Below are 13,145 nucleotides of genomic sequence, written 5' to 3'. Positions count from 1 at the left end.
CCATATAGGAAAGAGAGAACTTTTAAAAATTTGAAGTCACAATCTCTACCACATGTTACTTTCCAGTGACATTTTTCTTGTGACACCTAAGTTAATAAATAATTCTTATGGAAAATGCTAATAATAATAATAATAATAATAATAATAATAATAATAATATACTGCAGGTCTCAGGGTGGTTCACAGGATAAAATCACAATATAAAAACACAAAATATATAATCAAAATAAAAACAGAAACCACCGAATAGCACCCCCCCAAAAAAACCCCACGCATTTTAAAAGGGCACTGGATGACAATAAACCAAAGGTCTGGTTAAAGAGAAACGTTTTTGCCTTGCACCTATGTATAATGAAGTATGTATAATGAAGGCGCCAGGTGAACCTCTCTGGGGAGAGCATTCCACAAGTGGGGAGCCACTGAAAAAAGTCCTGTTCTTGTGTTGCCAGCCTCCAGACCTCTCATGGAGGAAGCACACGAAGAAGGGTCTCAGAAGATGATCAGAAGATTGTACATGAAATCCTTAAGTGCATTTGTGTATCACATTTCACATATTAAGGCATAACTAAAATGTGAAACAGAATGCCCTTCTTTATAAAAGAAATGAAAGGAAGATTAAGAGGCAGCATATCAGGTAGTGTGGTAGACAGTACCATTTATAAAACACGACACAATCATGAAGATTGGTTTAACAGGATTGTTTCCTTAACATGATCCTCCATAAAATGTACGATTTACATCTGCTTCAAAACTTTAAACATGGTATCCATCTTCTCAATAGCATAGCTTATTTCTAAGAGTAGTACTTTAGATACACTGAAGATTAGATCATATTTTGCCAATTGAGAAGAGAGGAAAAATTGTAGTGAGAAGAGTTATAGCTTCGTTAGAAATAGAAGGAACTGTGTAGTTAGCTCAATTCTTTTCTACAGCAGCTTCTGCCACCCAGACAAATAAGTCCATATCGTCTTTTGGATTCCCAAGGCAGCAGCTAGAAAGATCAAGCTCCTTGCAGCCAGAAAGGAATGGCACAACACTCTTCCCACCATTACTAATTAAAATTCCAGGTGGAACAATAGTTATCCTATTGTGAAGAGCATAAACAACCAATGGACTAAACTCTTGCCTGAATCTGAATGCCTAATTCCCACAGTGATTTTAGTTCTGGTTCCAGAAGCAAGTGACATCAGCTTCAAGATAATTTAATTTGCTCCAACCACCCAAGAGATAAAACAATTAGCCGCCGCTAGGGTAGTAACTTTCATCCAACGGCTTCACAGGGTAAACTCCAAGAAGTTAAGAGCACTAGGGAATAGGCACATTATAAAGGGAAATGCCATTCATGTTTATACTTGCATGGCTATATTAACACCAGTCTTTTAATTTCTTGCAGTCTGTGCATCCCCAACCCCCAATACTACTTATAAGAGGTATATTATTTTGTAGAGTGTTACCATTTCTTTTTGCAGGCACAACCTGCAGTGCTATGTGGGCAACAAAGTTCCACACATTCTGTTGTGCAAACCAGAGCCACATTTCCCTGTAGATTTGGAAGTATAGAACACCACAACAAGGTGTAGAAAAGTGGAATTTTAGGCTTATAAACTGTACTGGTTGACTGAGAGAAAACTAACCTGTGCGTGAACATTGCTGTGTAAATATTTTCCTACAACATCCCAGAAAACAGCTAGTTAACCAACTGGGCCACATTTAAAAGCCTTCTAAAGCAAACAAATTAAAATAAAACTAACAGTTCAGCCCATAATTATGTGACAGGACTGCAGATTGGGCTGTGATTGCTAAAAGGCTGGTCTCTGATGTGCCTTTTTAATTCTGCATTTTAAAAATAGCTTTTCCAACCCATCCTCAACAATTGACCACAAATTATTTAAAGTTTGCTTTGATTTACTATCAGCCTTCCCCAACATTGTGCCCTCCAGATGTTTTGGACTACAATTCCCAACACCCTTACCACAGTATGCCAGCTGGGACTAAGGGAGTTGGAAGTCTAACATCTGGTTGGAGAAGGCTAATTTACAGGAATATAAGAAACGTATGCTGGGAGCCCTAAACCCTTAGGAGCAGATTTTTTGAGGGAGGTGAGTTCCATTGGTGCAAGCATAAGTCCATTGTACAAATGGGTGTGCATGTGTCATATCCATGTGTACTCTCTCACACAAAAACACACAAGAAATTGTTTTGAAGATGAAATGACAAAATAAGTAAAGGGGTGAAACAAAGGGCCAAAAAAAGACCCCAACTTCACCATATTTTTCAAATCATAGATTCCTCAAGGGTCCTGTCAGGTGATCAGTGGGCGATCATTTCAACACCTGTGGAACTTGGTCAAAACCTGTTTGAAACATGCCTGCCATAGAAAAATAGATGCAAATTAAGCAATAAACTTGGGTTTTCAAAAGTGACCCTGGAGGCAGCTTAGCTTGCATTTCAATTATAACAACCTTTAGTATAACTGAGACCTCCTTTTCCATTTAATGCCATTTTGGTTTTTCCAGCTTTTACAAATGTGCCTTTCCCCCAAAATTAATTTCTGTCTTCATGAAATTATGTTCCCTTTTAAGTATATTAAAACATCATCATCATCATTATTTCTGCCATCCCCCCAAATCCCCTCCTCAACAAAAAAACAGTGCTTCATTTGATATACCGTACTTCCATAGCTGCTACATTTTCTGTGCCACTCCTTCCAGAACAGTTATTTAAGTTCCTGCATGCATCCACCATTGGCACCCCAGTTCTCTACAGTTGCCTGAATATATACTACTTCCTCTCCCCTGGTGTAACTGGGCTCCAAGCTGTCCAGATCTTGACTCCTTTGACTTTGAGAGATGTTAAATGTGGCTCTTTATGCTTATTACCAAAGAGACTTTTGGTCCTCCCATGTTCCTAGCTGGTGTTCCCAAGTTGGTCTTCAAAATGTTGTGCCATACAGCTAATTTCAAAGTAATGTTTCCTCTGATTCAGTCATCCAGCATGGGAGTATTTCTGGCTTAAGCACCTGTTTCAAAACTATTTGTCCATCTCTCCAAGGGAGACACAATGAATTTATTATTATTTATTATTTTTGCAGTGGGGGTGGAAAAGACACTACTTATATTTGAAGTTAACTGAAAATGTTTTGGAGAGAAATCTTACATCCCTTAACTATGCTATAACTAGTTTCTCCTCTGCATCAGTGAGACTATGGGTATTTTTCAGCAACTGAATATACATATTTACAAACCGGGTTGTGAAGATCCATGTTTCAGCCATTCCTTTAACTGTTGCACAGACTAATGACTTCTAAGTTTTTCAAGTACTGCATTCAACATAAGGGAGAAACTTCAGACTAACACTTGCACTAAGGAATTTCAAGAACATTTATGCTGAGGTGTCCTCTAGTCTGGTGGCTTGAGAAGATGACTACACCCATCAAAGTTGTTAATAGACTTACACCTCATACTGGTGGGCAATCTCAAGCGACTGATTACTGAGTAGTGGGTCTGAGATAGGAAAGAATCAGGTGAGAATGCAGGCAAGGCTCAGGAAAGAGTAGGTTTGAGATGGCATGATGGTAGTAGTGACAGAAAATAAATTAGTGTAGGTTGGAAACAGCATCAGCACTGGGGAGTTGTCCATGTCCACATAGGCTGCTTACAAAGATTTGAAGCATTTGGGTGCCAGCATCAACAAAGAGGAACAGTAATGGGTTCATGGAAGCATTGCTTTAGAAAAGGGAGAGGAGACACAAGCTCTCTACAAAACTAATACATAGCCAGTACATTATTCTCCTGCATGAAGAGCACATATTTGTATTAAAACAGATCCCCAAAGAAGCAAATGCAAAAACATACCTTTTCTACTTTCTTGTCAGAAATATCTTGCTTTTCTAGCACTGCCATACTCTCCTTCAGATTCTTCACTATGTCTGCAGGAGACTTGTGTGATTTGCCAAAAGGAAATGGCATGGTTGCAACCTAAACACGCCTCTTCTACAATTCCTTCACCTGTAAAAAAGTTTAAGAGAGAGTCTGTAGTTAGGAGCAATAAAACAAAGCTTAGGACTGCTTAGCCTAAGCAAGCAGGCACTACAATTGAACAAGATTTTACAGTGCTTTCTACTATCCTACTTCCTACTATCATCTTACTTTTTTTTTAGCAAGAAACTTTGCAACTTGTATTCAGAGTCAAAATCCTGTTCTTGAGCCCCTCATGTCTGCCTCTAACACTGCTGTGAGGAGGTCAGAAGTATCTGCTTCCATTTTAGACAAAGTGCAGGTTGCTGTGATGTATAAACCCAAGACAAACTGTAATTAGTGGAAGCAAGCCAAGTTCACATCGTAGTTTATGAAAATGGCTCATTTTTGCTAACAATAGTGAAAATTAGTGAGTTTTTGGTCTGCGGCTAATAAAAAATGGAGCCACTTTGAAACTTTTCATTGCCATTGGGCCACAGGAGAGGCAGAATGTAGCCTTGTTGAAGCTTGTCCTGGTAAAACTAAACTGTCGTGTGTATGTAATTACAAATGATAAAAAGAGATCTAACCATGCAGAGGAAACATTCTCTTATCTTTTGGCCCCCACACTGAAGTTAACAGTACTCATATGGGATCTCAGTGCACAACTGAACTCCACAGAGATTAGGATCAGTTTATTTTTACATTGTATTTTTCCAGTAGTTCTATGATGAATACTCTATGGTTTCAAAAAGGATCCAACTCTCATTAGTAGTATGGTCAACAACCTCTGATACAAGTAACACAAGCCACCTGTAGGTAAAGTGCTTGAAGTACAGACCTGAAGGTATTTAAAATATGAGTAGCATTCTGTAACTCGGTAAACCTTTTCAAGCAATATTTACAGTTTACTTATTCGAGTACAAAACGGGTAACAATAAATGCTTTAGCAGCCTAGCCATCAAATATGCATGTGCTAATTAATAAATGTTTCCTTAAATTACTTCATGACTGGACTTCCAGCGTTCTCGATAGGATACAACAGAAAAGCCTGTGCTTAAAAAATGCTGATGGGTTGGTTACTCCTGCCGCAAACAAAAGGACAGTTGAAGCTGACAGAGCAGAGGTCACAATGTCATGACAAAGAATGCCTGTCCCCACCTGACACAAATGAAAATAGCCCACAGTCTGGGTCAGGAAGCAAATCGCTACTGCTCAGCTTACAACAAACGTAAATAAAAACCTTCATTGGAACAATGTGGGGATGGACAGTGAAACTTGGCACAATTCTATGGGCTCACAATTTCAAGCCTGAATATTTCCATCAGTCAGGCCATTCATAGATTTCAGCTGTTCTAACGCCATTATCTGCAAATTAGAGCCAGCAGTGGCTTTAATCTGCAAATAATGCAAATATATAACTGGAAACAAGTTAGGGAGTAGAAGCTACAGGTTAAAAAAAAAAAAGGCCTGAGAATTGCCACAAACTATACTCAGGGGGCGGCTCGTGGGCTGGTCAAACGACCTCCGCAGGCTGCTTCCAGCCCATGGGGCTTAGGTTGGTGACCTCTGCTTTAGACATTACAGCACAGTGTGCAAGGAGGCAAGGCTTACTTATGCCTCTATTCTTGCTGCATGTTGTAGCATGGGAAAATTGCACACCTGTGGGAAGCAAGGCACATAAACACACACATTTGGAATTTGCACAGTCTGTCACAGCAGAGATGTGCATGTTGTCCTTTCAGATGTTACACCAATAGTACAAGAAGTGTGCCTGCTTTTGTGAATATGAAGTGGACTGAAAGGAGAACAAATTAATCTATACAACAAAATATCTGGTTTTTTTTTGAAGTTTTTATTTACCCCATGAAACTCTGGCCAGGATTCTAAAGCTACATAGACAAATGGAGGGGGCCTGCACCCAGCTCATTTCCCCCCTTTTACTTGGAGCAGCAGACTACTATGCCATATCATAAATTTAAAACCCCCAGCAATACATAAACAGTTTACAATGTCAGAGGCTTCTGTTCAAGAAAAGCAAGTGCAAGTCACTCTTGATGTGGGCTCATGGAACAATGTTATCTTTGGATCTGGGCCATAGCCTACAAATAAACATAGGGTTGTAGCCAATATTAGTCATATCAAGATAACACCCCTTGAAATTATTGGAACCATGTTAGTCATGTTCATTAATTTCAAAGGGCCTACTCCAAGAATGACTTATGTTAGATACAATCCACAGGTTTTGGGTTGCAATTCACAATAATATCACCACTAGTCCTATCAGTCTGATACATGAAAAACCTGAAGGATATATTTATGCTCAGAATCTTAGAGAAGATGTTAGAATGGCTAATTCTCTACTTAGAGCTGCATGATTTCATTATTTCTACATCTGATGGCTCAAGGTGTTAGTGATGGAGCTTTTGACATTTTATAACTAAAATGAATGCACACACACACACCACCACAACAAAACTGAGTAAAAAACCAAAATAATTTACATAATGATAAAGGGTATGGAAACTAAGAGTTGAGGGAGTTGAGAATGTTTAGCCGGGAAAAGAGTCTGAGAGGAGATATGATAGACATTTTCAAGAATCTTAAGGGCTGTCACATGGAAACTGAAGTAAGTTTGTTTTCTCCTGCTCCAGAAGGTGGAACCTGAACCAGTGGATTCAATTTACAATAAAGGAGATTCCGACTAAATATCAGGAATAACTTTTGACAGTAAGAGCTTTTAGACAATGGAACAGACTCCCTCAGGAGGTGGTGGGCTCTCCTTCCTTTGAGGTTTTTAAGCAGTCACTTCCAACTCTATAATTCTATGAACACTGAGATAATCAATATGCTTCAGCCATCAACTGGAATATATTAATCCGTTTGTTACAAACAGAATAGCAGAATAAAATAAAATAAAAGTATAGATCCACTATTCCCATGTACTACAGTACTTATCTGCCTACAATGCACAGTAAAAATTTCGGTTGTATCCAAAACTGTCCATGCACAAGTGGAACAGACTTCTACTCGTGCAACAGGGGATCACCTTCCTCTCTATCTGTCACCCACAATTCCACAAGAACATTTCTGTAGGGTTGATGGACCCCGCAAAGCACATTTTAGGTGCATACAGATGGCTGCAGGGGAGAAGAGGGAGGTGTCTCAATGCATGAGCCGGTCTGCTTGCACAATGTTGGCTTCCACCCTCTGTCATTAAGGCAATTTAGGCCACCTATAGAAACTAGTTTATAGTACAAATAAGTACAGCAGCAGGAAGAAAATATATAAAAATAAGGTGAAGGACTGTCCCTGTCCTCCTTCTCTCAGAATAGTAAGCGGTTTAGTGTTTTAATTAAAATGCAATTTTTCTAGAGCTGGAGAAATACTTCTATTCCACGCCAGCTGCCATTATGAATTTCTCAGATATGCATGCTAGGTAACTCCACATGCACTAAACTGGGATGTTTGCAAACGTTTTTCATCTGATGAAGCAGCTGAAAAGATTTCAACTTCAAAAGACTGCTTAGTTCTCTGTAGCTGGAATTGTGAATGACAGGGTGTGTGTGGGGAATAGGGGGAAATACCTATTTAGCAGATTGCTACTACCTTTGCTGCAGGTGGAAAATGCCAAATCATGATCTACGAAGAGATAATGACAAGCAACCCACATCAAGTGATGTCTTATTAGAGACAGGAAACTGTTCACTCAGGTCCTTAAGACTAAACACTGTAAAGACTGTGTGTGTGTGTGTGTGTGTGTGTGTGTGTAGGCAACACGACCATTTTTAGAAACGTGCTAGTCTATCAAAATGCTTCGGTCTCCATCAAATATCTTCCACAGGTGTTGAACTAAATGGTTAAGCTACCCTTTATATTCTAATGATAGTCCACAGGGTTCTGCTAAGGTTAGTCATCCTATGAGCTTTGAAAAAGCATAGTTTTTGTCAGGGTGTTTAGTCTTAATGGTGGCAGTCTATTGTAACTATCTTTGGGTAAACTCCTGCTAAGGTGGTGCCTGACAGATGCCCTCCCTGATCCAAAATCACCTTGCAATTTAAAAAATGTAGGGAAGGAACATTCCCTACCATTCCTTTTGTTAAAAAATTATACAGAATGAAACTTCAATTTTTCATCCAATCATATCAAGATGAAAATTCCTCAGCTGCACCACAGGGGAATGGAATACTGCCTGGAACAAGGCCCTTGTTTATCCTCTTAATCCCTGGTTTAGTAAACCAACCTTCAACCACTTCCTGTCTCTTTTCTTATGTCAATATTCCCTTTCACATTATCTTACTTCTGCCCCAGGGCCTGTTCACATAAAACCAAGGCTCTTATCCAGGAAAAGTACATACTTCTGGAACAATTTAGCATACAGGTCATGAACCCACTAAAAGAGGATTAAAATCATATTATATGAACATCACATCTTCAACCATGTACTAAATTCCCCAAAAAACAACAACTGGAAAACAGGTCTGTCCTTCATCCATGATCCATGTTCTAGCATTTTTTATTTAACAAGTAGTAAATTGTTTGCACAGAACAATGTTTGGGGTGTGATTATATGGAATGCAAGTCAGCACTGACTGATCATCTTGAAAACTAAGAGAAGTTGTGGGGTTTTTAAATAAAAAAGTATTAACCCCTTGTATTTGAAGTGGCTTTATCATTCATCATTTAGTACATGCCAGGTGATCTGTCATCTATCTGGTCACTAACTATGGGGTAAAATCCATTAAAAAGCTCAGCAATTTCAATCCTTAAAAAAGCTCAATAACTTTGGCTGGCCCTGACACATGTTCACCTCATCAAATCTGGCCCTCTTTGAAAAAAGTTTGGGCAACCCTGATCTAGGTTAACTTATCTTGGGATCCAAGCCAGTATTTAAAAGTACTGTAGTACTTATGTGAAATGCCAACCTACCTTCAGTATTACACTGTCTTTTCTAACAACTCCATGAATAAAAATGAAACGGGTTGAGAGAAAGAATGTTACATAAAAATCACATCTTATAAAAACAGTCATACCAGACAGAAGCCTTGGGATTCCACAATGCTTGATACACTAAGGATAACAAAGTTCAATTAAACATTTGACATGGGTAAATATTTTCTACTAACCCATAAAAAGCCAGGTCACGGGTTCAAGTGACCAAATCCTTGGTCCATGTTTATCACAACACTGGTCTCCACCTGATTTGTTTGTTTTAAAAACTTTGATATGCCTTTTTAAGATTATCTGGTGTAGATAGGCAATTTTAAAATTTTAAAATTCCATTACATTTAAACAATAAATTGATTTTCCAAAGCACTGTTTGTATTTTGGCATTATTATTACAAACTAGTTCAACACACATATTGTATCATTACATCTTATTGGCCCTATTGTTGACGTAAATCAAATTACAAAAAGTAAATTGGTTGCCAATGCAAGAACACTATGTCTATTGTCTATCTTCTTGTTGCAAAGCACTCTGAAAACTCCATTACAAGGTGACCTGTAAACCAATCAATAAAATATTTTAAATTTATTTTTAACCTCTGAAATAGTGATTTATCCAATATCTTAAGATTATTGTACATAAACTTGTGGTTGACCTGCAAACCCAAAGTAAAAAGAAAGGAACAGAACTGATATTCAATCCTCAGACGAATAATAAGCACATTCAGTCGGGGGGGGAGTGGTAGCACTGATATAGCTAAAATAGAGTCAATATGACTGACTGCACAGGCTCTCAAAGCTATCCTATCACTAATGGGGCTCGATCTTTTATTCCCCATTTAAGTAGTAACTTTTTCACAATGTCAGCAGAGACAAATGAGAAGGTAAACAAGTGCTGAGACACTGAAAACTAAAAATGTTCAACAGCTAACTTTAATGCTTAACATAGATTAGCCAGACACAGGGCTTATGCAGCTGTTTCTCTTGTGCTGCTGGAATTTTACACACTGGTATATTTTTATCTACTGACCCATTTTCATCAACCATGTCAGACATGGTTGTCCTACAATGGTTGTTTATAATGTGGCAGGCTATAGGTACCCAAAGGCAGTTGCACAGAAATGAAATGGCATACCCATCTATAAGGTGGTATTGAGTTTTACAAACTTAATGGCAATCTCATGGGTAAAATATCAAAACTAAAACTTCTCCTGGGACCATCCCCCAGTAGATCACTGTGGCAAGGGACAAGTGTTGGAAAAGTGTTCGTCTGCAAAGATTTCCAAAATTAAACACACAAAACGGTTTGCATTAGCTCATAACAGAGCATAAGAACACTGAAAGTTGGGAGTGCCCTCCTAAATGGGTTTCAAAACTGGTTTCATCAAGCATGAAAACAATGTACTTTTCCCTACTTGCATCCAGATGTTAAATTAGGAAAGAGCGACAGTATGTTAGAGCAACTGAAAAATGTCAACAATCCTGGCCCAGAGACCTTGAAATGTTGAGCACCAAAAGCTTCAGCCACAGATCCAAACAGTATTTTGGACTTAAAAGCAGAACTTCTCAACTACAGTTTCCATCCCTCCATTGCCCCTGCCTGGTTTTGTTAGAAAAGGGTAAAGCTAGCAGATAGTCATAAAGTCACATAAAGCCATAAATCTGCATAAAGCCACAGAGAGTTCATGTTCAAGCCAATACAGTACTTGAATCAAGACACCCTTATTCACATTTCAACGTTTTGAAGGACAATACTATCCAAACCCTGAATTCATGACTGATCAACTCCAACGGGTAAGTTCTCAAAAGAGCAGGGGCTCACAGATTCATGGCTCATTGCTGCAACTGCCCTTTAAGTGTAATCCTGTTGGGGAAGGAGATAATTCCTGAGCTCATGCTGACTTTTCTCAGGCAACTCAGTGTGACATCAGCAAACACTCCCCTACCTTATTGTGAGACATGCAGTGTCCTAACTACCAAATATTTTGTCTAAAAAGGCCATTCAAATATTTGTGGATAACTATGAAAGAGCACACAGAAATTTCTTGATAAGATCCTGGATTTTAAAGAATTGTTATAGTTGTACCCAAGGACTTCCACAGTGGAATTGCTACTTGTCCTCTTGGAACAGGAGACCCTACAGTCACCTTCATGCATTATACCTTCCCTGTGTGGAAGTGACAATGTCAGAGAGGAGCCACATCACAGAGTGAGCCTACATATGCAGAGCAGGCTCTATGTACCTCGGGTTACATACACTTCAGGTTACGTACGCTTCAGGTTACAGACTCCGCTAACCCGGAAATAGTGCTTCAGGTTAAGAACTTTGCTTCAGGATAAGAACAGAAATCGTGCTCTGGCGGCGCGGCAGCAGCAGGAGGCCCCATTAGCTAAAGTGGTCTTCAGGTTAAGAACAGTTTCAGGTTAAGAACGGACCTACGGAATGAATTAAGTACTTAACCCGAGTTACCACTGTACAAACATTACCTCAATATGTGGTACGGTGGCAGGTGTGATCCTGCTTCTTAATTGTTGAAGGTGATAGATTTATGTCCCCAACCCAGTCCGAGATTGCTTTTCAAACTCTCCATTTTAAGGCAGCCTGTCATGTTACATGAGGACTGCTACCTGAGAAATAGAAACCCAAAGAACATTTGACTATGCATAACTACTTGTGCATGTCTTTGAATGCTGGTTACGATTTTTAAAGTTCTGTCACTAGGAGGGCCCCTTTCATCCTTTAAAAAATAGGGATGTGGCCCTTGGTCTTCCAAGTGTGCAAACTACAACTCCCATCATCCCTTACCATTAGCTGTGCTGGCTGGGGCTGATGCATACTGGAGTCATAACAATATCTGGAGGGCCACAGGCTCTCTATCCCTGCTTAAACATGCTAACATGACAGCAATATACAGTGGTACCTCGCAAGACGAATGCCTCGCAAGACAAAAAACGCGCAAGACGAAAGAGTTTTCCGTTTTTTGAGTCGTTCCGCAAGAGGAATTTCCCTATGGGCTTGCTTCACAAGACGAAACGTCTTGCGAGTTCTTGCGAGTTTGTTTCCTTTTTCTTAAAGCCACTAAGCCGTTAATAGCCGTGCTTCGCAAGACGAAAAAACCGCAAGACGAATTGCCAGCAACAGCCTTGGTTGGATTCAGTACTTTTTTCAGGAATGACTCACCCAGTAATTGAAGTCAGAGGAGCTAGTGTGATCACAGTGAAACATGTGATTTAAGCCTTTGCAGGATCATGGCTTTACTGCAGTACATGATAAAGCAACTCAGTTATACTGAAACCCGTTATGGCAAGTAATGTCTTTTACTCCCATACGACATTATTTAAATTAGCTCCCAATGAAATATTAGCTCAGAGTATTTTTTTTAATGCAATGGACAATGGCATACTGGAAAAAAGTACTGTTAATCTCAGGAATTGTTGGTGATTGTATTCACAAGACTATGGCATTTGACTGCATAAACCCTACTTTGCAACTCATATTCTAGGTAACAATGAAACAGAAAACTAACTCCCATTCAGCATTGCTAGTTCTAACATTTTTCGTTTCTAAACATTTTTACACCTGAAGTGTAAGTACACAGTGTGAATAATTCTTAGTGCCGGGCTAAATTTTAAATAATCTGTCCCCAACTGCTTTATTTTTAGTTCTAAGGATGACATTGTGGGAAGCAACTCCTCATTACATTCCATCTAAACAAAATAATACAGTTAAATCTAAACCTAGAATCCTTTCTTCAAGCCCAGTAGAATGGTTAAAAGAAGATTCAAGTAATTATTATAAAATGGAAACACGGCATACAAATAAATTACCAACAACTAAATTCACAGGAAACTTTAACATAACAATTACTTCCACTTGAGAGCTTCTATTTTCTAAAGCATTATTCTTGTAATAGTATGTACACAGGACTGTGGACTCCGTCACATGCTGACAGCCTTTAGGAGCCACAGGTGAGAGCTCAGTGCAGGGTGGGGACCAAAGGTGAAAAACTATCCCAGAAGGAGCACAACGTGTCCCCTAACACCCCATATACTGGCTAAAGCAAGGTGAAGGTTGCAGATGGGTCTCAAACCCTTGGTGAGTTAGGAACTTCCCCTGAATGTGAAGACAGAGTGGGTACAATGGTCAAGGATGCAGTTACAGCATATGCTGTAGAGGGAAATGAGGGGCAGATGGGGCTCGTCCACCTGGAAAGGTAGTCCATCTAGGAGAAGAAAAACTCC

At 39.2% G+C, this 13,145-nt stretch overlaps 1 protein-coding gene across 3 annotated transcripts in view; it reads right to left on the bottom strand.

Annotated features, from left to right (window-relative positions):
• CAB39 (calcium binding protein 39) overlaps positions 1-13,145 on the bottom strand; it is a 47,396-nt gene that overhangs the window by 16,138 nt on the left and 18,113 nt on the right. For 2 of the 3 annotated variants that reach the window (XM_082221919.1, XM_082221921.1), the window contains exon 2: positions 3,855-4,007. In XM_082221919.1, the coding sequence (XP_082078045.1) occupies positions 3,855-3,968 (114 nt within the window). In that variant the 5' untranslated portion in view covers positions 3,969-4,007. Of the gene's footprint in view, positions 1-3,854; positions 4,008-10,667; positions 10,779-13,145 lie in introns of those variants that run through there. The other variant, XM_082221920.1, reaches the window with a different exon arrangement.

This window comes from Podarcis vaucheri (genome assembly GCF_965113315.1).
Source record: "Podarcis vaucheri genome assembly, chromosome: 5".
NCBI lineage: Eukaryota > Metazoa > Chordata > Lepidosauria > Squamata > Lacertidae > Podarcis > Podarcis vaucheri.
The sequence above is the reverse complement of the archived record's forward strand: the minus strand, read 5'-3'. Positions and strand labels throughout refer to the sequence as shown.